Source organism: Anolis sagrei, chromosome 4, assembly GCF_037176765.1.
Source record: "Anolis sagrei isolate rAnoSag1 chromosome 4, rAnoSag1.mat, whole genome shotgun sequence".
In the NCBI taxonomy this organism is placed as follows: Eukaryota; Metazoa; Chordata; class Lepidosauria; order Squamata; family Dactyloidae; genus Anolis; species Anolis sagrei.
Window position 1 is genome coordinate 101,422,617 of NC_090024.1, and position 26,791 is coordinate 101,449,407.

Genomic DNA, 26,791 nt, shown 5'->3' on the forward strand with positions numbered 1-26,791 from the left:
AGGGGCTAGCCTCAATACCCTTGGTTTTAAGAGCTGAAAGAAAGGCCAAAGATCAAAAAGACTCCATGCTGTTGAAACAACCTGTTATGCCACAGATGATTTTCGAAGATAAAATTCATCTAGAAAGGAGGCGGAGTGCATTGGGACTTCAGCAACCCAGCAGAGATTCTGCCAGCTGTGAGGACAAAGCCAGCAGCTGCTTTCTCCCTCACGGCTTTCCTTATCCAGACATCTCTGACAGCAACTAAAATTCTGGAGATAAACAAGCATGGTGAGGTATTACATATGTAAAGGCTACACATGTAAGTAATCTGCGAACTGAGATACCTGTTTGCAGTCCAAAATCCAGTCGTTTATAACATATCTCCACTTATCCTCTGAAAAATAGCATTATAAGAGAAGATTTACAACAGAGAGCCAGTAGATGCCTTGGAGGACTAGCTGTTTTACACCTAGTGTTGGAAATAACATTTTAATTACTTGCGAGGAACAAGTGGGTGTGTGGAGCTGCCACAGAAAAGTGATAAGGAGGAGTGTGTTGGAGCTCAGCCTGTGATTGTGTTTCAGGATCAGGGTGTTTTGGATGTGGGGAGCGATGTCAATGAGTTTCAAGATGGCAATGGTTTGGTCAATGATATTGATGCAGAGAATGACCAGGAGATCCTTGTTCAAAGTGTAGTTTTCCATGAGAATGTCCCTGAGGGGTGTAGGGATGATGATGTGCTCCCTGAATTGCTACCAGAGAATTCCCATAATATGGAGCTTGAAAACAGCTCGGCACCAGCTGCAGAAATTAATAAGCAAATAGATAGACAGAAGGAGATTAGTCAAAACAGAAAAACCGAACAGTGGCTTCGGCGTTCTGCCAGGCTCCGAGAGAAAAAGATAAGAGATTCTAAAGTAAAGCAAAACCAATTTCTGAGAGCTTGGGGCATAACTAATGAGGAGATAGAAGTCCCAAGTACAGAATATGTAGTCAGATGAAGCATTGTTTGGAATAAAGTCAAGATCTTGTCCTTGTTTCATGGAAGATTCATGTTTAAGTGCCTTTTGCTTCATGATTCTTGGATTCTATGATTTTATATCCATGCCTTGGATTCCAGTTTCCTGGTTTCTTGGATTTTATTAGACTTTACTTTCATGGACTTTCCTGGACTATTTTCCCTGGACTACTTTGTTCCTGCTTATCTTCTTATCTAATTGGATTTACCTATTTCTTTAAAGTGCTTTTTACTTTACTGCTTTTTAATTATCTTCAATAAAAGATTGTTTTTCTACTCAACGGTGTGGTGTTTAAAGTCAGAGGGCTTTTTCCTGTTCTCGAGTGCAACAGAGTGCATGGCCAAATCTACATTAGGGATCAGACAAAGCTACCAATCTCACAAGCTCATCTTGTGGGCACAAGGGAGAGAGCCTTCTCCTCTGTGGCTCCCCAACTTTGGAACTCATTACCTGGAGAGATCAGGAAAGCCCCTTCTCTAGAAACGTTCAAAAAGAACCTTAAAACCTGGCTCTTCCGCTGCGCCTTTGGCGAGTGGGTGCACAATATGATACCATTACATCCCTCAACGCTTTTCCCACTGGAATACACACCCTCCAAATGGGAAGTTTAGCTTCACACCTATGTGTGTTTTTATGAATTCCCTGCAGATAACTTGCTCCTATTTTTTTTATCTCATTAGAGTCTTTGAATCATTTTCATCCTGTACATGTGGCCCGCCCATTGTTTTTGTGATTGTGCTTATTGGAATGTTATTTTATGGCTGTGTTTATTTTTTTTCCTTGATGTAATTTGATGATGTTGTTTATTGTTTGTGTTTTAGTTTTATCTTGTTGTAATATGTAAGCCATGTAAGCCGCTCCGAGTCCCCATTGGGGAGATGGTGGCGGGGTATAAATAAAGATGATGATGATGATTATTATTATTATTATTACAATAGTTCAAAGTCAGTCTGGAAAGGCTGTTTTGCTCAGCACAGAGCATAAAAAGGCTTAGTTTTGAAGGGCAGATCTCCAACCACCATAATTATGCTATTTGCAGGATTCCTGGAGTTATAGTCAAAAGAAATAACTTGTCCAAGCTCTGGTTAAGAAAGGGTATGCTACTGAATACTGGGTAATCATTTTCCCTTCCTACATGTAGGCTTCCTAAAGGCAAGGGGGAAGGTTACCATGGGCACCAGAATGCTAAAACAGGGCTTTTGTCTGATTCAGCAGGGGTTCTTCTTATGCAAATAAATTTAGACTTAGTCAGCATGTCTTTGCATTCCCTCCAGCTACACTGTTCCAGGATAGATAGAAGAATGCTTGGTTGAAATGCGTTCAATAACCCAAGGCTTTCCATACTCCACGACTTTACCCGTTCTTTACTGTCTGAAACAGAACCACACAGTCCATACTAAGCCCCTGAACTAATCTGATCAGAATATTATCCATCTCAAGGGGAAATTAAGTGTCTCCAAGGGAGTAAACTACTCGATCCAAGATCAGAAGCTCAATGCAATAGTGAAATCCCAATCTTGAAATCCCAAACTGGATTATAATAACAAAAAAGAGGTAAGGATTAGACATGGCTGTCACTCAAGTGCAAAATATACATTGCTTCAATGAGATGCAATGGATTTCCTCCACTAGCAAAAGTAGTCCATTTTATCATCAATGCTTAATGCCATGTTGTAGGGTAGGGGTCCTCAAACTAAGACCCGAGGGCCGAATATGGTCCTCCAAGATCATTTACTCGGCACTTGCTCAGTGTCAACCTAAGTCTGAAATTACTTGAAAGCACACAACAACAACAATCAGTGTCAACCTAAGTCTGAAATGACTTGAAAGCACACAACAACAACAACAATCCTATCTAATCAGCCAAAAGCAGGCCCACGCTTCCCACTGAAACACTAATAAGTTTATATTTTTAATTGTTCTTCATATTAATTATTATATTGTTTTTAAGTGTTTTTGAACTACAAATAAGATATGTGCAGTGTGCATGGGAATTCATTCATGCTTTTTTCAAATTATAATCCAGCCCTCCAATATTTTGAGGGATTGTGACCTGGCCCTCTGTTTAAAAAGTTTGAGGACCCTTGCTGGAGGGTTTAACAAAATACTTGAAAATGGAAAATGTAGGCTACCTTGACAAGAAAAATGTTGCACTGATAAGAAGATCTGTAGTTGGAGACTTACTCTGTGCAAACTTTGGTTAGACCACACCTGGAATATTGTGTCTAATTCTGGGCATCACAATTAAAGAGAGACATTGACAAGCTAGAATGTGTCCATAGGAGGGCAACTAAAATGATCAAGGGTCTGGAGAACAAGTCCTATGACAGTGGTTCTCAACCTGTGGGTCCCCAGATGTTTTGGCCTTCAACTCCCAGAAATCCTAACAGCTGGTAAACTGGCTGGGATTTCTGGGAGTTGTAGGCCAAAACACCTGTGGACCCACAGGTTGAGAACCACTGTCCTATGTGGAGTGGTTTAAAGAGCTTGTCATGTTTAGCCTGAAGAAGAGAAGGCTGAGAGGAGACATGATGGCCATGTATGTGAGAGGACGTAATAGGGAGGAAGGAGAAAGCTTGTTTTCTGCTGCCCTGAAGACTAGGATGTGGAACAATGGCTTCAAACTCAGGAAAGGAGATTCCATCTGAACATTTGGAAGAACTTCCTGACTGTCGGAGCTGTTCAGCAGTGGAACTCTCTGCCCTGGAGTACGGTGGAGGCTCCTTCTTTGGAGGCTTTTAAGCAGAGGCTGGATGGCCATCTGTCAGGGGTACTTTGAATGAAATTTTCCCGCTTCTTGGCGGGGGGTTGGACTGGATGGCCCATGAGGTCTCTTCCAACTCTATGATTCTATGAGGCAGTGAAGACTCCACAGAAAATAGCATTTCCCTACACAGAGGATGCCTTTTTGTACATACAAATATTACAGCAGCATTTTCTCCATGGAAAATAACGTTCCTGCACAGAAAATGTTATTTCCCTCAGGAAAGAAAAACACATGTGAAATTTGCTCAGAGTAAGTCCTGATCTTCAAATAATATTCCAACTCTGCAAAGTTTGAAAAAGGTTTCTTGTAGGAGGAAGAACATTGCTAAAATTAGTAATTGCTAAATTAGTCATAGACACTTTTCCTTCCAGAACAAAATTAGGAAAAATATGCAGACCTACTTACTACACAGTGACATCACAACAAGATGTCACATGGTTCAGGAACGTATGACATTAAGGCTTGAGCAGGACAGCAGATGGGACTACTAAGATGTTCTTCCTCCTACAGATACTCTGGTCCTGCACACAACCTTTGATGTGATGGAAAAACTGGCACAATTCCTGCCTTACAGCCTGTGTGTGACTGGTTGCACAGCAAGGAAGAGCATTAGTCCTGCAAACCACTTTATGAAACAAGATGTCTAGACAACTGTTAAAACGTTAATACTCCCTCACATACTATTCATATGATCTGTGGACTATTGGAAATTACCAATATTAACAGTGTTGCCTTGTATCTGAAACAGAATGCTATACTAGCAGCTGCTGGCAATACAATTAATAATAATAATAATAATAATAATAATAATTGTTTTATTCATGGCATCTCCTCTTCATACAGGCACCTTGCATGCCAGTGATTTTGAGGAGGGGGAATTTCTAGTCTAGTATTTCTATTGTAAGAGTCCACTGGTAGCACAGCAGGCTAAACCACTGAGCTGCTGAACTTGCTGACCAAAAGGTTGCCAGTTCAAATAAAGGGAGCAGGGGGAGCTCCTGCTGTTAGCCCCAGCTTCTGCCAATCTAACAGTTCAAAAACATGAAAATGTGAGTAAATCATAGGTACCCCGTTTTGACGGGAAGGTAATGGCGCTCTATGCAGTCATGCTGGCCACATGACCTTGAGGTGTCTATGGAAAATGCTAGCTCTTCGGCTTAGAAATGGAGACGAGTACCATCCCCCAGAGTCGAACACGACTATACTTAATGTCAAGGGGAACTTTAATTTTACATTTGGTCTTCCCACAGTTTTAATTGTGTTTTGTCTTATTGTTAATGTTGCATATTTTATTGCCCATTTTATTATTATTATTATTATTATTATTATTATTATTATTATTATCTTTATTTGTACCCCGCTAGCATCTCCCTTAGGACTCGATGCGGCTCACACAGGCCGAAGCCCCAAAACACAATGCAACAGAACATAATACTACAGCAATACCAGAAGCAAATCAAAACAGTTAAGCAAAATAAACAATAACAGTAACAATACATCAGGACACTTTAAAACTGGGCCGGCCAGAGCAGTGGGTACAGGAATTAAAAGTGCTGAAGTGGCCGGAGGAATATAGGATTATAAAAATAAGTGCGGTGTGCAGCGATCTTAATTCTACTAAAGTGCTTCTAGGACTTGGTGATGGGATTCCTAATCTGAAAAGGCACATCGGAACAGCCAAGTTTTTAAATTCTTTCTGAAAACTGCCAAAGTAGGGGCCTGTCTGAGATCTTTTGGGAGGGCGTTCCAAAGTTGGGGGGCCGCCACAGAAAAGGCCCTGTCTCGCGTCCCCACCAAACGCGCTTGCGACGCGGGTGGGATCACGAGCAGGGCCTCTCCAGATGACCGGAGTGAGCGTGTGGGTTCGTAGATGGAGATGCTTGTATTTAATTGCTTGTATTGTTGTTATTATTGCGTGTATTGTCGTATTTGGGCTCGGCCTCATGTAAGCCACACCGAGTCCCTACACCGATGGTAGTAGGGTACAAATAAAGTGTTATTATTATTATTATTATTATTATCCTTTTTATTTCTATTGGAAGGTTGACAAAGTAGAAGCACTTGAAAGACAAGATACAGGGCTGTAGCTTGAAAAATTGTGTTAATTGTCTGAGATCCATCACAAATTTAGGCAAATTTAAATCTGTGACAACAAGATGCCGACATATCATTCAATTCCCCCGCTGCTGAAAAGACAAGAATTAATTTTTTTCCCTCTATACTTGAAACATCCATACAAACTTTAAACCATGGAGGAAATGCATAGAAGTGCGTATATTAAATTGAACATTCACATTACGAATGCATACTGAAGTATAAATTTCACACTTGAGGAGGGCCTCAACATCTAAAAAAGAACTTGAACAGGGAGAGAATGCTGGCAGGATATGGAAACATAATACAAATTAAAATGAGAAATGTTCATACTCATAGACTTCACCAACTGTTAATTTTCGTTGTAAGGATCTCCTGAGCAGAGGGTTTGAGGGTTCTCCCATCCCTACTCTGACCAACACCAAAGTCACAAGTCAGTTGCTTGCTGTGTACCTTCAAGTCATTTATGACTTATGGCAAGCCTAAGGCAGACCTATCACAGGGTTTTATTGGCAACATTTGTTCAAAAGGATTTTCCCATTGCTTTCCTCTTACTTAGGCCTCTTTCACACAGCTGAATAAAATCCCACATTATCTACTTTGAATTGGGATATATGCCAGTGTGGACTCAGATAACCCAGTTCACAGCAGATCTTGTGGGATTTTCTGCCTTAATATTCTGGGTTATATGACTGAATGGAAGGGCCCTTAGAGAATGTGACTTGTTCAAGGTGACCCAGTGGGTTTTAATGACTGAGTCAGGCATTTGAAATCCATGCTGCCAGTGCCCTAGCATACAGACCCCTGCTGAAGATAAAGCAATCTGGAGGGGGGATTTGCAAAGAGGAACCAAGTATGCAAACATGAATCGATATCTCACCTAGCATCTTTCTCTTCAAAGTCCCCGAGCCTAGTCTTTCAATTATCTGAACAGCTATGGGATTGGCTCCATGTATTTGCCAATCCAATATCTAACTCAATCCACAGTCTGAAACACAGTATTAGGCTGTTTTCCGTAGAGTCTTTCAACTCCCAGTCCAAAATTGTAACAATTACCAACAAAACTAGGAAAATATTACTTTTATTATAGTATTTGCCATAACTGTTAGGTGTAAAAACTCTGGTTGCCAAGAAAAAGTCCACCATAAAAAGTTAAAAAACTGTTCTAATGTGTACATTTGGCCTATGGAGCAAAAAGCAGTGCTCTGTCCAGCACCATGGCATATCTTTTGAATCAGGCTAAACTAAATGTGATGTTAAATTACAGGGTTAGTCAAAATGAATAGGCCAATAAGAAAATTAATTGTACCTGAATTGGCCTATTCATTTTGACTAACCCTGTACAACCCCAAAGGAATTGAGAAGTGGATCTGTGTTCTCCCATTCTTTAGGTAAAGATTTTCCCATGGCATCACATCCCAATGCACATATACCCACATGGAGTTTTAATTTCAACTTTGTTCCTTTAAGACAGGGATCCTCAAACTTTTTAAGCTGAGGATCGGTTCATGATCCCAAAGACCAGTACTTCCCAACTTTTGGTCCTCCGGGTGTTTTGGACTTCCACTCCCACAGTTCCTACCAGTTGGCAAGCTGGCTAGGATTGCTGGGAGTTGAAGTCCAAAACACCTGGAGGACCAAAGGTTGGGAACCACTGTCCCAGACTGTTGGGGAGTGAGACTATAGTTTGAAAAGAATGAATGAATTCCTATACACACTGCACATATCTTATTTGTAATGTAAAAAATTGAAAGAGCAATACCATATTTGAAATGAAGAACCATTTTAACCGACATAAACTGAATAGGATTTCAACAGGAAGTGTGGGGTCTGCTTTTGGCTGATGAGATAGTCAAGTTAATTAGGATTGTTGTTCTTGTGTGCCTTCAAGTCATTTCAAACTTAGGGCTACCCTAAGTCTAAAGTTTATGGCAGGGATGGGTAAACAGCCTTTGAGGGCCACATTCGGCCCATGGGCCTTAGTTTGGGGATCCCTGCTTTAAGATGTAGTGCAACATCTCTGTTCTCACAATGAGCAGGAAGATAGCACCTGCATTAGTCTTCCACTATAGGATCCAGATCCCATTGGTTATTTGTAGACCAGTGAACAATAACCATACCTAATAAACCTTTTCCAAAACAGAGCAAGTCTCTTCCAAAACAGATTTCCCAAACCTTGGATGCTAAAGTAGAAAAGGAATCCTTTCCCTGCCCCATTTCCTACAATCACATGTCCTCCTCCATGATAATTCACTCTCCTCCCCGCACCACCACGTCCTTCCCCAACTTTGGGGGGGGGGGGGAAGGTCCAGGAAGTGCTTTCTTACAATAGGCACTGAATATACTCTTGTATAGGTTGAGCTCGTGTACAAGTTGGGAGCAGGCTTTAGGGTCAAAATTATGGATTTTGATATGACCACTAGATAAGTTGAGGATCATTCTGCGGAGAGGGGGGAATCACCAATGCCCACGTCATTCACATTGACCCACGTCATTTTGGAGGTTATTTTTTGACTAGTTTTCTAGACTCCTACAGAGGCATATAGGGTAATTCAAAAGTAGACTTTCTGTTAGCCTGAGCATCAGAAACCAAATAAAGAGGAGCCTGGAAGCATTAGTTTGGCAAATATTTAGGCTGGGGAAAATATGTTTTTTGGATAACCAATGCCCCCCAGAAACATTTTTGTGGTTCTTGGAGATCAATATTTGGGGGGAGAACAATCTTTTGACCTTCAAACTTTTGCTAGTACAGGGGTTTTCAACCTGTGGTTACCCAGATGTTTTGGCCTTCAATTCCCAAAAATCCTAACAGCTGGGATTTCTGGGAGTTGTAGGCCAAAACAACCTAAATATTTGCCAAACTAATGCTTCCAGGCTCCTCTTTATATTGTCTAGCTCCACTACAAGAAGGGAAACTGCTTCTCATTAATGAAGTTCTATTTAACCAACATGGCTAACAGCTTTTTAAAACTGTTGGGTTATTTTTTTAAAGGCTATGTAAGCCGGCCATGTGTCCATGAACGCCCATACCCAATTACATAGGTTCTGTTACTATAACTGTGATGCAGTATCAATGCTAGACAGAAGTCCGAAAGAATACAGTGATGCCTAAAAGCAATAAACAGATTAGGTTTACAGAGAAAAGGGCTGCAAGCAGACTTCTGGGCAGTGCAACCGAATGTCCACCAAGGTGTACCAGTATGGTTTTGAGAAAAATGACAATGGAAGCTAACCCAGAAAAACATGAAAAAAGTCAGCTCATCATGAACTGGGCCCGTTTGTAATGCTCACCGTGCTTCAGTTTAGTTTAGAGTGCACACAGTGATCTTGTTTTCCATCCATGGCCTAATTTTGGTTGTGTGCTTTCTTTCTAACCACGTGCCCCAACAACCTTATCAGAAGACACAGCAACAAAACGTAACCTTACAGTTGAGCAAGTACAAGCGTGCCAAAGGAAATGTAATCGACTGACCTAGTTGGACATTAACAAAAAGTTCCATTTCTCTATTTCAAAGGATAAAATGGCAAGAAACTCATAATTCCTTGGAGGATTGCAATGGAAAACTGCAAAATTTGTTACCTTATTATTTCAAGCGACAAAGAAAAATCTTTCCTGAGCTCTAAGGGAGATGCATAAAAGGATCGTCAACTGACCTTAAGTCATAATCAAACCAACATCTTTCTGGCTGGCAGCTATCATATTTTTTCCATTCTAAGATTGTGGATCCTGCTTGTGGGTTTCCCCAGATATGGGATTGGCTACTGCAGAAAAAGAGTGCTAGATAAGATTGGACTAATCCACCAAATCTTTGCTCACAATCTCTTCTGTGATCCCATACTGATTTCTCTACCTATCCCTATGCAAATATGTATAAAGACTGACACAATCCTGGCCAGCGACTGTCTATAAATAAACAATGGCCAAATTAATTGTGCAGAGATGGAAATTTGCCTCTTGGAGAGAGCCGCTGGGTTGGCACATATGTTATATTACAGTATTTCTAACATGACATAATGCAAGTACACTCACAGTACATCAGAACCTGGATTAAAAGAATCTGCACAGAGCACAGGAGATGTTTTGTAGGTGGCTGCTAAATTACGCCTCTGCCAAGTCGCTCCTAATAGCATGATGGAAAAAGCCGTGTTAATACTCCATTATCCCCATGATGTATTAAGATTCTAATTGCAGCCTTGTGTCATGTAGTATACAGAGGAATATGTCCTATTACTTTCACATCCTATCAATCTACCACGAGCAGGAACACTCAAACATTTCCTCCAATAAATTAGGTGTAGGAGGGCCAAAAACAACATAATCAATCTATAAAATCTTTCTAAGTTACCAAATGAAACTGCAGCTAATTTTTAGGATGAGAATAAAAACAACAAATGCACAGTTTTGGGTTTTTTTGGTTTGTTTTTTGCTTCTAACTCATCTAAGGGACTTGGAGAAATATTTACAAGGAGGCTTCTGCTACAGGACATCTCACAGTCCAATCCAAAAACCCTACAGTGGGTAAAGTGTAGGTCAGCAGATACTGTTGGATTACAACTTCCATTAGCTCTAGCCAGCATGGCTGATGGTGAGGACTGCTGGAAATTAAGAGTTCAACAACATCTGTAGAACCACACTTTGTCTACCCTGTTCTAGGCCATTACAGTAAGAGGTAGGCTTGTGCATTTCAGCTGAATCTCAATCTGTTTCTGCTGGTTGGATTCTGGTAGACCCCTGTATCTGTTTTTGTGCACCTCCCAAAAATGGGCAGGTAGCTGGATAGCCGTTTTCAGTCTGTACCCAAAAATATGGATAGATCTGGCCCATTGGAGGCAATGGGAAACTTATGAGGCTACCGTTTTCGTTCCTGGGTTTCTTTCCTTTTTTCCTTCAAGGAAGCCTCGGTTTCAGCAGCACAAAAGTCAACATTGACACTGAAATACACTGCCCAAGCTCTGTGAGTGCAGCATTTTTCCAAATGAAGCACAGTGTGTTTGAGGACCAGGACATCCGTAGGGATACCAAGGTGCTTGTTTATAGAGCTATTGTCCTCCCAAACCTGCAATATGCCTGTGAGACATGGACTATCTACAGACATCACATGCAACTCCTAGAAAGATTCCATCAGTGTTGCCTCTGAAAAAGCCTGCAAATCTCTTGGGAAGACAAGCGGACAAATGTCTGCGTGCTGGAAGAAGCAAAGACCACCAGCATTGAAGCGATGGTCCTCTGCCATCAACTCTGCTGGACTGGCCACATTGTCCGGATGCCCGCCCACCATCTTCCAAAGCAGTTGCTCTACTCTGAACTCAAGAACGGAAAACGGAATGTTGGTGGACAAGAAAAGAGATATAAAGACGGGCTCAAAGCCAACCTCAAAAACTCTGGCAGAGACACAGAGAACTGGGAAGCCCTGGCCCTTGAGCACTCCAGCTGGAGGTCAGCTGTGACCAGCAGTGCTGTAGAATTTGAAGAGGCACGAATGGAGGACGAAAGAGAGAAACTTGCCAAGAGGAAGGCACATCAAACCAACCCCAACTGGGGCCATCTTCCACCTGGAAACTGATGCCCTCATTGCAGGAGAACATGCAGGTCAAGAACAGGGCTCCACAGTCACCTACGGACCCACTGCCAGTACACCGATCTTGGAAGACAATCCTACTCAGACGAGGGATCGCCTAAGTAAGTAAGTTCAGCAACATGATTAAGGAAGCAGACTCAGATTGCATAAGACATGTCACTGTGTTCTTCTATTCTGACTGGCCCAACAGGCAGAGATCACAGGGAAACCCAGTGCAAGCAGGCCACCGTGTGATGACGAATGGGGGGGGGGGGGAGGAGCCATGATCAGCTGCCACATTGTCCGTAATGGACAAAAAAAGTGACAGCTGGGCCCTTGCCATTATGGCCATCCGGCCAAGTCAAACAAGCCGGATTGGCCAAAGGGAACCAACCACTCTGAATCCGTGCACAAGCCTAGTAAGAGGCACCATTGAACAGAGGATTGTATTTCCCATCAGTTGTGCTCCTTCATACAGTTTCCTTGGGATCCAGTTTGCAACCCTAAGCCAACATTCCCTTCCAGTAAGTTGTACTAGGACAGTGAAACTTGCCTCTGAGTGAAAATATTAAAGAATTTGCTAGTATACAGTAGTATGTACAGGCACAAATCAAGACACTTGTACATACATGCACATACATACTCAGGGGCATCAATCCTCTACATACTGTGTTACATACTGTGTTGAAAACAAGTCCTATCAAACTCGGAGGAACTTCTCCTTGAGTGAGCACGTATATGATCGGGCCGCATCCTACACTGAGGCATAAAACTTCATACTACTAACTATATAGGAGTGGAGAAATACATATATATAGAATTCTGGATACATTGGTCAGAAGAATTAAAAACAGAACTGCTAGTTAGTGAATTCTGAGAAGTACAATCAAGAAAGTTACTTTTCTAAGCTCTGCAGAAAGCCCAGTTCATAATGCAGCCAAATGAACTGAGGCCTTGAGGAAACTGCAAGTAGTATTTGGACGAACCCAGACCACTAACAAAACTACCATCACTTGAAAATCTATCAAATTGCTGTTTTGACCACATAAAGTCCCATACTACTATTGTCAGCAATTGTCCTTAGTACAACAAATAGGCCAGGAGGACACAGCCTCGAAATTTGACAGATTTTCATATGGTTTGTCAGGACACCTAGTTGAATCCTTGCTCCAGTCATCATACTTTCCAACTACCCACCCCTTGTTATCAGCTTCTCCAGTTCTTTAATTCGTCTTACTTATCTATGCTTACTTCTTCACTTTCATTTCAGTATAACGGAAATGCTGATGAAGCAAGCTTGTTTTCCTTACCTAAAAATGTTTGTGGCCTTGCACTAGACATAAATCATCAGTATTTCCGAGACTTCACATTTACTCCAGTTGTGCTCCAAATACTAACATTTCAGCCACTGTTGAATCCATTCCAGAAGGCCTTCTTGAGATCTATCTTCTTGAGAAAGTGGCACAACCCAAATGAAGAGAGCAGTTTTAAAGTGAATAGATATGAAACAGTTTCATTATGGCGACATGGCCATGACATCACAAGAAAGCCATGACACCACAATGAAGCTAGTCCTGTTTCTCAGGAGTAGTTGATGTTCAAAGACTAATGCTAACTGGAAAAACACCCTACACCTACAATCCACAGTGTATAAATATATACAGATCAGTGCCGAGGTGGTGTTATTTGTTTTTATCATCTTCTTATTTTGGATCTAAATAAAAAAACAAAACCATTGCCTTTGGGGCATACAGGATTTTTCCCAGTTTATTAGACTTCTCCTATTCCACTGTTCAGTTGAGTAAAGTTCTGAACAGTTGAAGAAGAGCATTCCTCATTTGTTCCTAGCACCATTCAGATGAGGAGAAGGAAAGGAAAACTCAAGACAGACCTCACTCAGCTGGGCTTTGAAGATTAGCAGAGGGAGGGGAGACTGAACTGATACAGATGACACATATTTCTCTGATTTTCTTGACATACATATAATAGAATGTAACCCATTGTTCCATTGAGATCTGACAACTGTCCTCTAGGGATTAACAAGTTAAAGAAACAAACACTGAATCACAAGCACATTCCAGTAAATATATATATTATTTATGAGTATATATTACTTATGAGCATTTTCTCCCTAAAGTAGAGCTGGGGAACCTGTGAAGCAGTGGTTCTCAACATGTGGGTCCCCAGATATTTTGGACTTCAACTGGCTAACTCAACCTACTGTAGGGGTTTGAAGGGACTGACTCATCAAAGTGGGAGTTGTAGCAACCGTCTCGTAAAATAATGCATCGGAGGCCCTTTTCACACAGGCGAATAAAATCCCACATTTTCTGCTTTGAACTGGAATACATTATATGGCAGTATGGACTCAGATAACCCAGTACAAAGCAGATATTATGGGTTTTTCTGCCTTGATAGTCTGGATTATATGGTTGTGTGGAAGGGCCCGGAGTTGTTCAGCGAGTATGGAATTTGATAACTCTCTTGCCATTGAAAACACTGCAAAAATGGAATTTCTGTATTTCATCCATATCTGATATTTGTGGCGTGCAAATAAAGAATGGTCAAGTATACATTATACTAATGTCAAATACTTTTCCTCTGCTGAAAATACTTAAGATTCTCATCACTCTATCACTTCATAGTCATGCCTGATCTTCAGCATTTTTCATGCATCTTTTTAAAAGTAAGATGGTTCTAATTTGTATCAAGAGATTGCAGGTGAAGCCCTACATTCATTTACATTAAAGTATGTCCCGGTAAAATCAGTGCAGCTTCTTTTTAGTTGATCTGCATAAGACTGCACTGCTGGTGTTACAGAAGTTACAGTAGTGATGCCTCTGAAGCAGGAATATTGGTAGGACAAAGTTGAACTAAAGGTTATGAGTGTGATTGCACCGCTCTCCAATTCTTGGAAGGGGAGGAGCAGATGCACAACATGACAGGAAACCTAAGTATTGTACTATAACACTTATGCCTTGTAGGGGTTGTTTTTATTAGTTATCCATTCATTCATTTTGTGGAACCAACCAGTTCTTGAGTAGGACCAAACTGCATCAACTACTTATGTTATTTTGTGCTTGGCAATAAACTCAGCAGAAGTTGCTACAGCCCAATGGAGAGCCCTTCCAGACAGGCCATATATCCCAAGATCTAATCCCAGGTTTTCTGCTTTAAACTGGATTATATTATATGAGTCTGCACTGTCAGATAATCTGGGATAAACAGAAAACTTGGGATCAGATCCTGGGACATAGGGCCTGTCTGGAAGGGCTCAGAGTTAGACTTAACATACACACAAAAACTAATAAGCATTTTGTCTGGTTAGTTGTGTTGCCTCAATTCAGCTAAGCCCTCTGCAGCTCAGCAATACAAACACATCTAAAGTCCAATAATGTCAACATCAAGGGGCTTTAAAAGGCAAACACTATGAAGAGATATGCTTAAAAATGAAAGAAGAGTCTTAGGGCCCTTCCAAACAGCAATAATAAGTATTATTATTATTATTATTATTATTATTATTATTATTATTATTTGTACCCCGCTACCATCTCCCCAAGGGACTCGGTGCGGCTTACATGAGGCCAAACCCACAGTACATCAATAAACGAAGGCAATAACAAATAATCAATACAAAACAGTTAAAATAAAGCTGAAAAACAAAAAAAAATACACAATAAGCAATAAACAATAACATACAAGCATTTAAAAACCTATGTCTGGGCCAAATGTAATAATTAAAATTTAAAATAATGCTGGGCATGAACTAGGATAGGGTTTTCAAAGAAAGATGAGGGTGCGCAGACAATCCTAAATCAATATTAAAGTGCATTTGAGCTGAATAAAATCCCATATTATCTGGTTTGAATTGGGATATATGGCAGTGCCCTTCCACACAGCCATATATCCCAGAATATCAAGGCAGAAAATCCCACAATATCTGAGTCCACACTGTCATATATTCCATTTCAAAGCAGAACATGTGGGATTTTATCCAGCTGTGTGGAAGAGACCTCCAATAACCCAGTTCAAAGCCGATAAAAGGTAAAGGTTTTCCCCTGACATTAAGTCCAGTCGTATTCAACTCTTGGGGGTTGGGGTTCATCTCCATTTCTAAACTGAAGAGCTGGTATTGTCCATAGACACCTCCAAGGTCATGTGGCCAGCATGACTGCACTGAGCACCACCCCCTCGATGGACTGTCACCTTGTCGTGGTGAGGGGGCTTGTGTGTTCCAATGAACCTGTAGGCACAACAACTGGAGTCGTGCACTCCCAGGAGTGGCCGCGGGGGAGGTTCCAGACCAAGCACAGTCCGAAGACCCAAAGACCTCAACGGCGGAGCAGGCGGAGGATAACATGCCACATGTTACAACGGCTGCGAAGGCGGAAGAAGGCTGCAACAGACTGAGAAGCCACGGTCATTGTGTTAAACTACATCACCAGTGGAACCTCACTCTGTGAAGTCTGTGTGTTGATCAGTTGTGCACTGACCTCCACACATTAAAAAAACCCACGCACAGGCGTCTTCCAAAGAAAATAAAAACCAAGCAACCAAAGTCCCATGGCGATCAGCGAGTGGCGACGGGGGCAGGACTGTGAAATCTGGAAGCCCCTAGTCACAGACTGGCACATGGGCGGTGGGTACGGACTCAGTCGTTCTACCTCAAGGTCCGAGGCAGTTGAGTAGTTCGGCAGCTGTATCTACGACTGAGCAGCCCTATTGAGGACCCACTCTGCTCACCCCACATGGGGAGGGGGCTAGAAAAGGTGCCCTAAACATAGTCTGCCTCACTTATCCCTGACTGGACTGCCGCGTCCAGTGGGGTCACCACCCTGCGGCCAAAAAAGGAAAATGAACCTCGGTACGTGGAACGTACGGACTCTGATGGACAACAGTGGCAGTGAACGCCCCGAACGCAGAACTGCCATCATTGCAAGGGAGCTGGGACGCTTCAACATCGACATAGCAGCCCTTCAGGAGACCCGGAGAGCAGGAGAGGGACAGCTGAAGGAAGAAAAAGGAGGCTACACCTTCTTCTGGAAGGGACTGCCCGAAAAAGACCAAAGAATGCACGGAGTTGGCTTTGCCATCAGGAATGATCTGATGAAACATCTGTCCGAAGCACCCACTGGCATCAACGAACGACTCTCAACCCTCCGAATCGATCTTGCCAAAAACCAACGGGCAACCATCATAAGTGCCTATGCACCAACACTAGATGCTGACGAAGACATCAAGGAGAAATTCTACTGTCAGCTGGACAACGTCCTATCGGGGATACCTAAGGAGGACAAAATCATCCTCCTGGGGGACTTCAATGCAAGAGTCGGGCGAGACTTCGACCTGTGGCCAGGAACCATCGGAAAAGACGGGGTTGGAAACAGCAACTCAAATGGCATCCTGCTTCTCACCAAATGTGCGGAACACAACCTTGTCATCACCAACACGCTCTTCCGCCAGAAAAACAAGTTCAAGACATCATGGAAGCACCCCCGGTCAAAGCATTGGCACCTCTTAGACTATGTAATCACACGCGCCAGAGACCGCCGTGATGTGCTCCTCACAAGAGCCATGACAGGTGCTGACGACTGCTGGACTGACCACAGGCTAATTCGATCCTCGATGGCTCTCAAGATTGCCCCCAAGCGCAGACTCCAAGGAAGGAAGACAAGGCGCAAAATGAACACCCAAGTCCTTCAGGAGCCCTCCAGACGAGCCCATCTCCAAACAGCACTCAAGGACCATCTACCCACAGTACACCCCGAAAGTGTCGAGGAACATTGGAACAAACTGAAGACCTCCATCATCCAAGCCTGCGAAGAAACTATTGGATACCAAGCCAAGAAACATCAAGACTGGTTTGATGAAAATGACATCGAGATCCAACAGCTAATTGACAAGAAAAGGAAAGCCTTCCAAGCATGGCAGAGAGACATCAACTGTGCTGCTAAGAAAAAGATCTATGCCAGTGCAAAAGCTGAGGTCCAAAGAAGGACAAGAGAACTCAAGAACATCTGGTGGACAAAGAAGGCTGAAGAAATCCAACACCTGGCAGATACCCATGATGCTCAGGGATTCTTCAAAGCCACAAAGGTCATCTATGGACCAAGAAACCATGGGATACAGCCTCTACGCTCATCAGATGGAACCAAACTCCTGAAGGACCAAAACTCAATTGCACTACGTTGGAAAGAACACTACCAAAGCCTCCTGAACCGCAGCTCCAATGTGGCCGAAGAGGTCCTCTCACAAATCCCGCAACAACAAACCAGGGACGAGCTTGCAGCACTGCCTAGTTTGGAAGAAGTCAGCAATGCCATCAGCCAACAGAAGAATAACAAAGCCAGTGGACCAGATGGGATCCCTGCTGAAATCTTTAAAGAGGGAGGACCTGAGCTGACACACCAACTCCACCAGCTCATAGAAAAAGTGTGGGTGACCGAGAAAATCCCAGCAGATTTCAAGGACGCCACCATCATCACCCTCTTCAAAAAAGGGGAAAGAACAGACTGCGGAAACTATCGAGGTATCTCCCTTCTAACCTCTGCTGGGAAAATCCTCGCAAGAATCCTTGCAAACCGCCTTCTGCCCCTCTCAGAAGACACCCTCCCAGAATCCCAGAATGGCTTCCGCCCCTCCAGAGGAACCGTGGACATGATCTTCACTGCACGACAGCTCCAAGAAAAATGCAAGGAACAAAACCAACCTCTGTACATGGCATTCATCGACCTTGCAAAGGCATTCGACACAGTGAATCGCAGCGCTCTCTGGACCATCCTCCACAAAATCGGGTGCCCAAACAAATTTGTGAACATCCTGCGGCTCCTCCACGATGACATGATGGCAACAGTCTTGGACAGCAGTGGCTCCCAAAGTGACCCATTTAAGGTGGAATCAGGTGTCAAACAGGGATGTGTTATTGCCCCAACTCTATTCTCCATCTTCATCGCTATGATACTTCACCTTGTTGATGGGAAGCTTCCCACCGGAGTGGAAATAATCTATCGGACAGATGGCAAGCTATTCAACCTCAGCAGACTGAAAGCCAAAACCAAGGTTACAACAACAGCTGTTATAGAACTCCAGTATGCTGATGACAATGTCGTCTGTGCGCATTCAGAAGAAGATCTACAAGCCACTCTAAACACCTTCGCAGAAGCATATGAGAAGCTCGGCCTGTCATTGAACATTGAGAAAACCAAGGTGCTGTTCCAGCAGTCGCCAGCCAATCCCTCTCCAATGCCAGTAATACAGCTTAATGGTGTCACATTAGAAAATGTGGACCATTTCCGCTACCTTGGCAGCCACCTCTCCACCAAAGTCAACATCGACGCCGAAATACAACACCGCCTGAGCTCTGCAAGTGCAGCATTTTCCAGAATGAAGCAGAGAGTGTTTGAGGACCGGGACATCCGTAGGGATACCAAGGTGCTTGTTTATAAAGCTATTGTCCTCCCAACCCTGCTCTATGCCTGTGAGACGTGGACTGTCTACAGACGTCACATGCAGCTCCTGGAACATTTCCATCAGCGCTGCCTCCGGAAAATCCTGCAAATCTCCTGGGAAGACAAGCGGACAAACGTCAGTGTGCTGGAAGAAGCAAAGACCACCAGCATTGAAGCGATGGTCCTCCAACATCAACTCCGCTGGGCCGGCCACGTTGTCCGGATGCCTGACCACCGTCTCCCAAAGCAGTTGCTCTACTCCGAACTTAAGAACGGAAAACGGAACGTTGGTGGACAGGAAAAGAGATTTAAAGATGGGCTCAAAGCCAACCTTAAAAACTCTGGCATAGACACTGAGAACTGGGAAGCTCTGGCCCTTGAGCGCTCCAGCTGGAGGACAGCTGTGACCAGCAGTGCTGCAGAATTTGAGGAGGCACGAGTGGAGGGTGAAAGAGAGAAACGTGCCAGGAGGAAGGCGCGTCAAGCCAACCCCGACCGCGACCGCCTTCCACCTGGAAACCAATGCCCTCACTGTGGAAGAAGATGCAGAGCAAGAATAGGGCTCCACAGCCACATACGGACCCACAAGGAAATCCATAATGGAAGACCATCTTACTCGTCCAACGAGGGATCGCCTAAGTAAAAGTACTGAGCACCAACATTGCATGAAGACTGCATGGAGAGGCAATATTGTGGATTACTCCAGCTTGATATTCTGGGTTGTATGGTTGTGTGGAAGGGCCCCTACAAGCACAATAGATACACTGAAGTATCCCCTTTGTAAGTAAGTGTTACTTACTCCAAAGTAAGTATGCATAGGACTGCATGTAATCATTTTTGTCTTAGTGCTTGACTGTTTATGATATTTCTGACAGATAATAATAATAACAATAATAATAATAACCTCCTAGGGTTCAAGGAAGCATGTTTTGATTCATATTCAGTCCAGTTTGGGACTGCTAAGATTCTGTGCACATTAAAAAGGTAAAGGTTTCCCCATGACATTAAGTCTAGTATGACTCTGAGAGGTGGTGCTCATCTCCATTTCTAAACCGAAGAGCCGGTGTTGTCCATAGACACCTCCTTGGTCATGTGGTCGGCATAACTAAATGGAGTGCTGTCCAATCAATTATTTATTACGGTCTATGACCATCACACTATAGAATGGGGCCCAGGTGCCCAAGGAAGGGAATCGCAGTTCCCAAATAGGTCAGATAAAAAAGCAGATTAAAAACATGTTATAAAAGAGACAGATTAAAAAAAACAAACTAAACTTACAGTTTAAAATGCAGGGTATGAGTCTAAAAGAGGGGGGCGGCTAATAGGAAATATCAAACCACTGGAAGGCTCTAAAGAGGGATGAGAGGGAGCATTTACAGCATTTCAGTTATTATTTATTTATTTATTATTTAGAAGTTTTATATATTTAGAAGTCTTCTCACCTCCAACGAGGGACTCAGGCCGGTTTGCAACAAGGGGTTCATACACAATAGTTTAAAAACATCACATCAATAATACACTAATATAAACACATTAAAGTACTATCATATAATTATATAAAGCCAAGTCGTTAGCATAAAAATCACTATTCGTCCCATCTGTCCGTGTGATCAAAAGCCATTGTCTCACTCATCAAATGCCAGATTCCAAAGCCAGGTTTTCACCAACTTTCTAAAGGTCAGGAAGGAAGGGGCAGTTCTAATCTCCAATGGGAGAGAGTTCCAGAGCCGAGGGGCCACCACCGAGAAGGCTCTGTTCCTCGTCACCACCAAACGCGATTGCGAAGATGGTGGAACTGAGAGCAGGGCCCCTCCAGAAGTATTACAAATTACTCTAGCTGGAGTGCTGTTACCTTTCCACAGAAGCAGTACCTACTCTAGCTGGAGTGCTGTTACCTTTCCACAGAAGCAGTACCTATTGATCTACTCACATTTGCATGTTTTCGAAAGGCTAGGTTGGCAGAAGCTGGGCCTAACAGCAGGGGCTCACCCTGCTCCCGGGATTCGAACTGCCGACCTTTCAATCAGCAAGTTCAACAACTCAGTGGTTTAATCCGCTGTGCCACCAGGGCTTCCAACCATGCACATACCCAACCATTAAACCTGCAAGATCGCACTTGTTCCAACTCAAAGGTAAGAGTTAAGAGTACTGTTAATGATATCAGGACTTGCAGCTGTATTCTATAAAAGCCAGTGCCTACAAGAAACTATAACAAAGAAGGCCTTGCTCTTCTGAGTAGGTGCAGGCATGTCAAAGCAGGATCCCTCGGTCACCCTGACTTCCCCCCCCCTCCTCCCCCAATGCCATGACGCAGCATTTTCAGTCATCCAAGGACAAGGGAGCTGACACCCAAGAAATGCAGGGACTGACAGCTTCCCTCTGCTGCTCGCTGGCACCTCAGCACATGCTTTTTGGTGGCATATTGGGAAAAGGAGGCAGACACGGACACAAAGTTTTGAACGACCAGTCCCCATCATCAGTCCCCAATGGGCTTCTAAGAATGGGAGGAGCAGGCAATCAATCTCAAGAGTGGCCTGTGATACTTATGTGGGAGGAAATCCTGCTTGAAATCTGTAGGCCTCACTCCCCTGTAATTAAATTAATATTGTGTTGTTGAAGGCTTTAATGGCCAGAATCACTGGGTTGCTGAGTTTTCTGGGCTGTATGGCCATGCTCCAGAAGCATTTTCTCCTGATGTTTCACCCACATCTGTGGCAGGCATCCTCAGACGTTGAGGATGCCTGCCACAGAAACTATGCAAGGGGAGTTTCAGAAACTATGCAAGGGGAGTTTATATATCTGTGGAATGTCTACCAGTATTAAAACTCTGGCTACCCGTGTTACAAAAACTCTAAAATTGGGACAGTGAATAAAGAGCAACACTCAAAAATTAGGCGAATTTATTTACTTCATTTGTATACCGAATTCCAGACAAGAATCAATCAGGGCAAGCTAACCTCCCAACAAAACATCCCCAGGCAGGAAGCAACGAAACATTGAAGCTGCAAGGCCATTCAATGCTCATCAAGGCGGCCAATGCCAACATTCACACTTGGCTCCAGCAGACAAAGAGTTATTTCTCCCACTCTGGACATTCCGCAGATATGTAATCCTCACTTGCCTAGTTTCTAACAGACTTCACAACCTCTGAGGATGCCTGTCATAGATGTGGGTGAAACCTCAGGAGAGAATGCTTCCGGAACATGGCCATACAGCCTGGAAAATTCATAGAAACCCAGAGTTCAGATCTGTGTGGAAACTAAACCGCACTTGCCTAGTTTCCAACAGATCTCACAACTTCTGAGGATGCTTGCCATAGATGTGGGCAAAACGTCAGGAGAGAATGCTTCCAGAACATGACCATACAGCCTGGAAAACTCACAGGAACCCAGTAAATTAATATTGTTAATTAACATCCCTTAGGTATGAAGCAGCCAGACTTTGAAGCTGCAAGGCCATTCAATGTTAATCAAGGCGGCCAATGGCAACATTCACACTTGGCTCCAGCAGACAAGAGTTATTTCTCCCACCCTGGACATTCCGCAAATATGTAAACCCCACTTGCCTAGTTTCTAACAGCCTCCACAACCTCTGAGGATGCCTGTCATAGATGTGGGCAAAACATCAGGAGAGAATGCTTTCAGAGCATGGCCATACATCCCAGAAAACCCATAGCAACCCAGAGTTCAGATCTGTGTGGAAACTAGACTGCACTTGCCTAGTTTCCAACAGACCTCATAACCTCAGAAGATCCTGCCATAGATGTGGGCGAAACATCAGGAGATAATGCTTCCGGAACAAGGCCATAGAGCCTGGAAAACTCATAGCAACACAGGATCAGATCTGTGTCGAAACTAAACCGCACTTGCCTAATTTCCAACCACCCTCACAACCTCTCAGGATGCCTGTCATAGATGTGGGCGAAATGTCAGGAGAGAATGCTTCCAGAACACGGCCATACAGCCTGGAAAAATCACAGCAACCCAGGGTTCAAAACTGTGTTGAAACTAAACTGCACCTGCCTAATTTCCAACAGACCTCACAACCTCAGAAGATGCCTGCCATAGATGTGGGTGAAACATCAGGAGAGAATGCTTTCAGAGCATGGCCGTACATCCCAGAAAACCCATAGCAACCCAGGATTCAGTTCTGTGTCAAAACTAAACCGTACTTGCCTAGTTTCCAACTGCCCTCACAACCTCTAGATTCCTACCACAGATGTGGGCGAAATGTCAGGAGAGAGTGCTTCCAGAACATGACTATACAGCCTGGAAATCTCACAGCAACACAGGATTCAGATCTGTGTCGAAACTAAACCGTACTTGCCTAAACCGCCCTCACAACCTCTCAGAATGCCTGCCATAGATGTGGGCAAAACGTCAGGAGCGAATGCTTCTGGAACATAGCAACGCAGCCTGGAAAACTCACAGCAATCTAATCAATTAACATCACCTTTTTGCCTTGTTTTTTGACTCCTGTTCTATTTTGAAATGGTCATATGACTGGTCAAATAAATAAATTATGATTATTATTACATTGTTTTGGATGTGTGCCGCCCATCATGGTCACTTCTACAGTAAAAAGAAAGCTTTAGGAGTAATTCCAGAAAGAAAGCTTTACAGTAATTACAGTTGCATTGAGAACAATTCTGGTAGGAAAGCATCTCCACCTGGAGACACCAAGGAAGGGATATCATCATATTGTTTGGTGTAGAAGGACTTGATGGAGTTCCCATTACATAACCCTCCTGCACAATGGAAGCAATGCACTTCAATGCATATCTATCTACTAACCCTGCAAACAGAGAGAACAAGAGAGAAACAGAGAGAGAGTAATGATGCCGAGACCCTTCCCCTCCCTCCCTCTCTTTCTCTAATGGCTGCTTGCCTCTAGAACTATGTCTAGTTTCGCCTCTTCCTGGTCTCACCTGCTCGCCGAAGTCGATGGCGATGTTGGTGATGCCCAAAGGGACCAAGAAGCGGATCAAGGGCCAGTAGTTGGTGAGCGCCGGGAATTTCACCATAGTCCCTTGTGATTGCTGCTGGTGCTGCTGCGCGCGAGGCCAGGCACATCTGCCGCAGAGAGAGAGAGAAAGAGAGGCGAGGAAGCCGACCAGTCCCGGCTTTATTTAGCACGCGGCGGCGTCAGGCTCTGGAGAGGCAGCAGTAGCAGCGGCGGCAGCGCGAGCTCCTCTTCTGTGGCGGCTGCCTTTAGCGAGGAGGCCTCCCCGAGCCCAAGTCCATCGCGGCCGCCCTCCTCCCACGCGCAAAAGGCCCGCGGGCAGAAAGAGGAGGGGACCCGGCACCATCCCCGGCGGCTGGGGGCATCCTTTTCCCCTCCGAATGGGGACCAAAGCCCCACCTACGGCCGAAGGGGGGCAAGCGGGGGAGCAGAGCAAACAAACCGCACGGCACCGGCGCGGATCCGCCTGCTTTTCCGTCCCCTCCTCCTCCTCCTCCTTCCTTCCTCCTCCCGGGATGCGAGGGAGGATCTTCCCTGACTTCTCTGCTCTGCCTGCCTCCCTGGAAAGGGAAAGAGGGGCTCCCCCGTTGCCCCCGATGGCGAGGCCTTGGCGCAGGAGCAGCAGCAGCAGCAACCTCTAGCTGCAGGCTACCCTCTCTTCCTCTCTCTCTCCCACCCTCTGGAAGCCAAGGCCACAACAAGGGGAGAGGCCCCACTATTCCAGCCATGAAACAATCTGGGCCAGCTCACACCTTCCAACAAAGGATCCCCCCCCCCCCCCCCAGAAAGGAATCAGCCTGGCCTTGAAGGTGACCTCTCCCCCTGGAAGGCAAGGCCAAGCCAAGGGAGAGGCACCCCAGGGAACCCCACTATTACAGACATGAAATAATCAAAGCCAGCTAATACCTCCCAACAAAGGATTCCCCCAGTTAGGAATCAGCCTGGCCTTGAAGGTGCCTTCTTCCTCTGGAAGACAAGGCCAAGCCAAGGGAGAGGCACCCCAGGGAACCCCACTATTCCACCCATGAAACAATCTGGGTCAGCTAACACCTTCCAACAAAGGACCCCCCCCAGGAAGGAATCAGCCTGGCCTTGGCCTTGAAGGTGCCTTCTCCCCCTGGAAGTCGAGGCCAGGCCAAGGGAGAGGCACCCCAGAGAACCCTACTATTCCAGACATGAAATAAAGCCAGCTAATACCTCCCAACAAAGGATTCCCCCAGGCAGGAATCAGCCTGGCCTTGAAGGTGCCCTCTCCCTCTGGAAGACAAGGCCAAGCCAAAAGAGAGGCACACCTGGGAACCCCACTATTCCATCTATGAAACAGTTAACACCTTCCAACAAAGGATCCCCCCCTCAGGAAGGAATCAGCCTGGTCTTAAAGGTGACCTCTCCCCCTGGAAGGCAAGGCCAAGCCAAGGGAGAGGCACCCCAGGGAACTCCACTATTACAGACATGAAATAATCAAAGCCAGCTAATACCTCCCAACAAAGGATTCCCCCAGTTAGGAATCAGCCTGGCCTTGAAGGTGCCTTCTTCCTCTGGAAGACAAGGCCAAGCCAAGGGAGAGGCACCCCAGGGAACCCCACTATTCCACCCATGAAACAATCTGGGTCAGCTAACACCTTCCAACAAAGGACCCCCCCCCCCCCCCCCAGGAAGGAATCAGCCTGGCCTTGGCCTTGAAGGTGCCTTCTCCCCCTGGAAGTCGAGGCCAGGCCAAGGGAGAGGCACCCCAGAGAACCCTACTATTCCAGACATGAAATAAAGCCAGCTAATACCTCCCAACAAAGGATTCCCCCAGGCAGGAATCAGCCTGGCCTTGAAGGTGCCCTCTCCCTCTGGAAGACAAGGCCAAGCCAAAAGAGAGGCACACCTGGGAACCCCACTATTCCACCTATGAAACAGTTAACACCTTCCAACAAAGGATCCCCCCCTCAGGAAGGAATCAGCCTGGTCTTGAAGGTGACCTCTCCCCCTGGAAGGCAAGGCCAAGCCAAGGGAGAGGCACCCCAGGGAACCCCACTATTCCACCAATGAAACAGCTAACACCTTCCAACAAAGGATCCCCTCCCCCCCCCCCAGGAAGGAATCAGCCTGGCCTTGAAGGTGACCTCTCCCCCTGGAACTCATGGCTAAGCCAAGGGAGAGGCACCCCAGGGAACCCCACTATTCCAGTTGTGAAATAATCAAAGCCAGGTAATGCCGCCCAACAAAGGATTCCCCCAGGAAGGAATCAGCCTGGCCTTGAAGGTGACCTCTCCCTCTGGAAGGCAAGGCCAAGCCAAGGGAGAGGCACCCCATGGAACCCCACTATTCCACCCATGAAACAATCTGGGTCAGCTAACACCTTCCAACAAAGGACCCCCCCCCCCCAAGGAAGGAATCAGCCTGGCCTTGAAGGTGACCTCTCCCCCTGGAAGGCAAGGCTAAGCCGAGGGAGAGGGAACCCAGGGAACCTCACTATTCCACCCATGAAACAGCTAACACCTTCTAACAAAGGATCCCCTTCAGGAAGGAATCAACCCAGCAGGCATGTAGCCAGGAGGGAGGCTCGGGGGGGCTTCAGTCCCCCCCCCCCCCCGAAATTTTCATGGTGGTTCGCGAAAAGGCCTTAATGGTGCATTATTTAAACTGTTATGTTTATTCATATCATGATCTGATCACCATACTCAATATATCCCATATGCATGGGGGTATTGGGGTAATGATACAAAAGGTTTGCTAGGCTAGACTCTCTTTCACTCAGACCCAGCCCCCCCCCCCGAAACTCAGCCCCCCCAACCCCCCCTGAAAAAAATTCAGCCCCCCCCCCAAAACGAAATCCTGGCTACGGGCCTGCAACCCAGGAAGCCCCACTGTTCCAGCCATGAAACAATCAAGGCCAGCTAACACCTCCAAACAAAGGAACCCCACCCCCCAGGAAGGAATCAGCCTGGCCTTGAAGGTGCCTTCTCCCCCTG

General features: G+C 44.9%; 1 protein-coding gene across 1 annotated transcript in view; it reads right to left on the reverse strand.

Annotated features, from left to right (window-relative positions):
• ANKH (ANKH inorganic pyrophosphate transport regulator) overlaps positions 1-24,446 on the reverse strand; it is a 177,439-nt gene extending 152,993 nt beyond the window's left edge. The window contains exon 1 of the mRNA XM_060774668.2: positions 23,797-24,446. Within this exon, the coding sequence (XP_060630651.1) occupies positions 23,797-23,892 (96 nt within the window). The 5' untranslated portion in view covers positions 23,893-24,446. The remainder of the gene's footprint in view (positions 1-23,796) is intronic.
• Between the last annotated feature and the right edge of the window lie 2,345 nt (positions 24,447-26,791).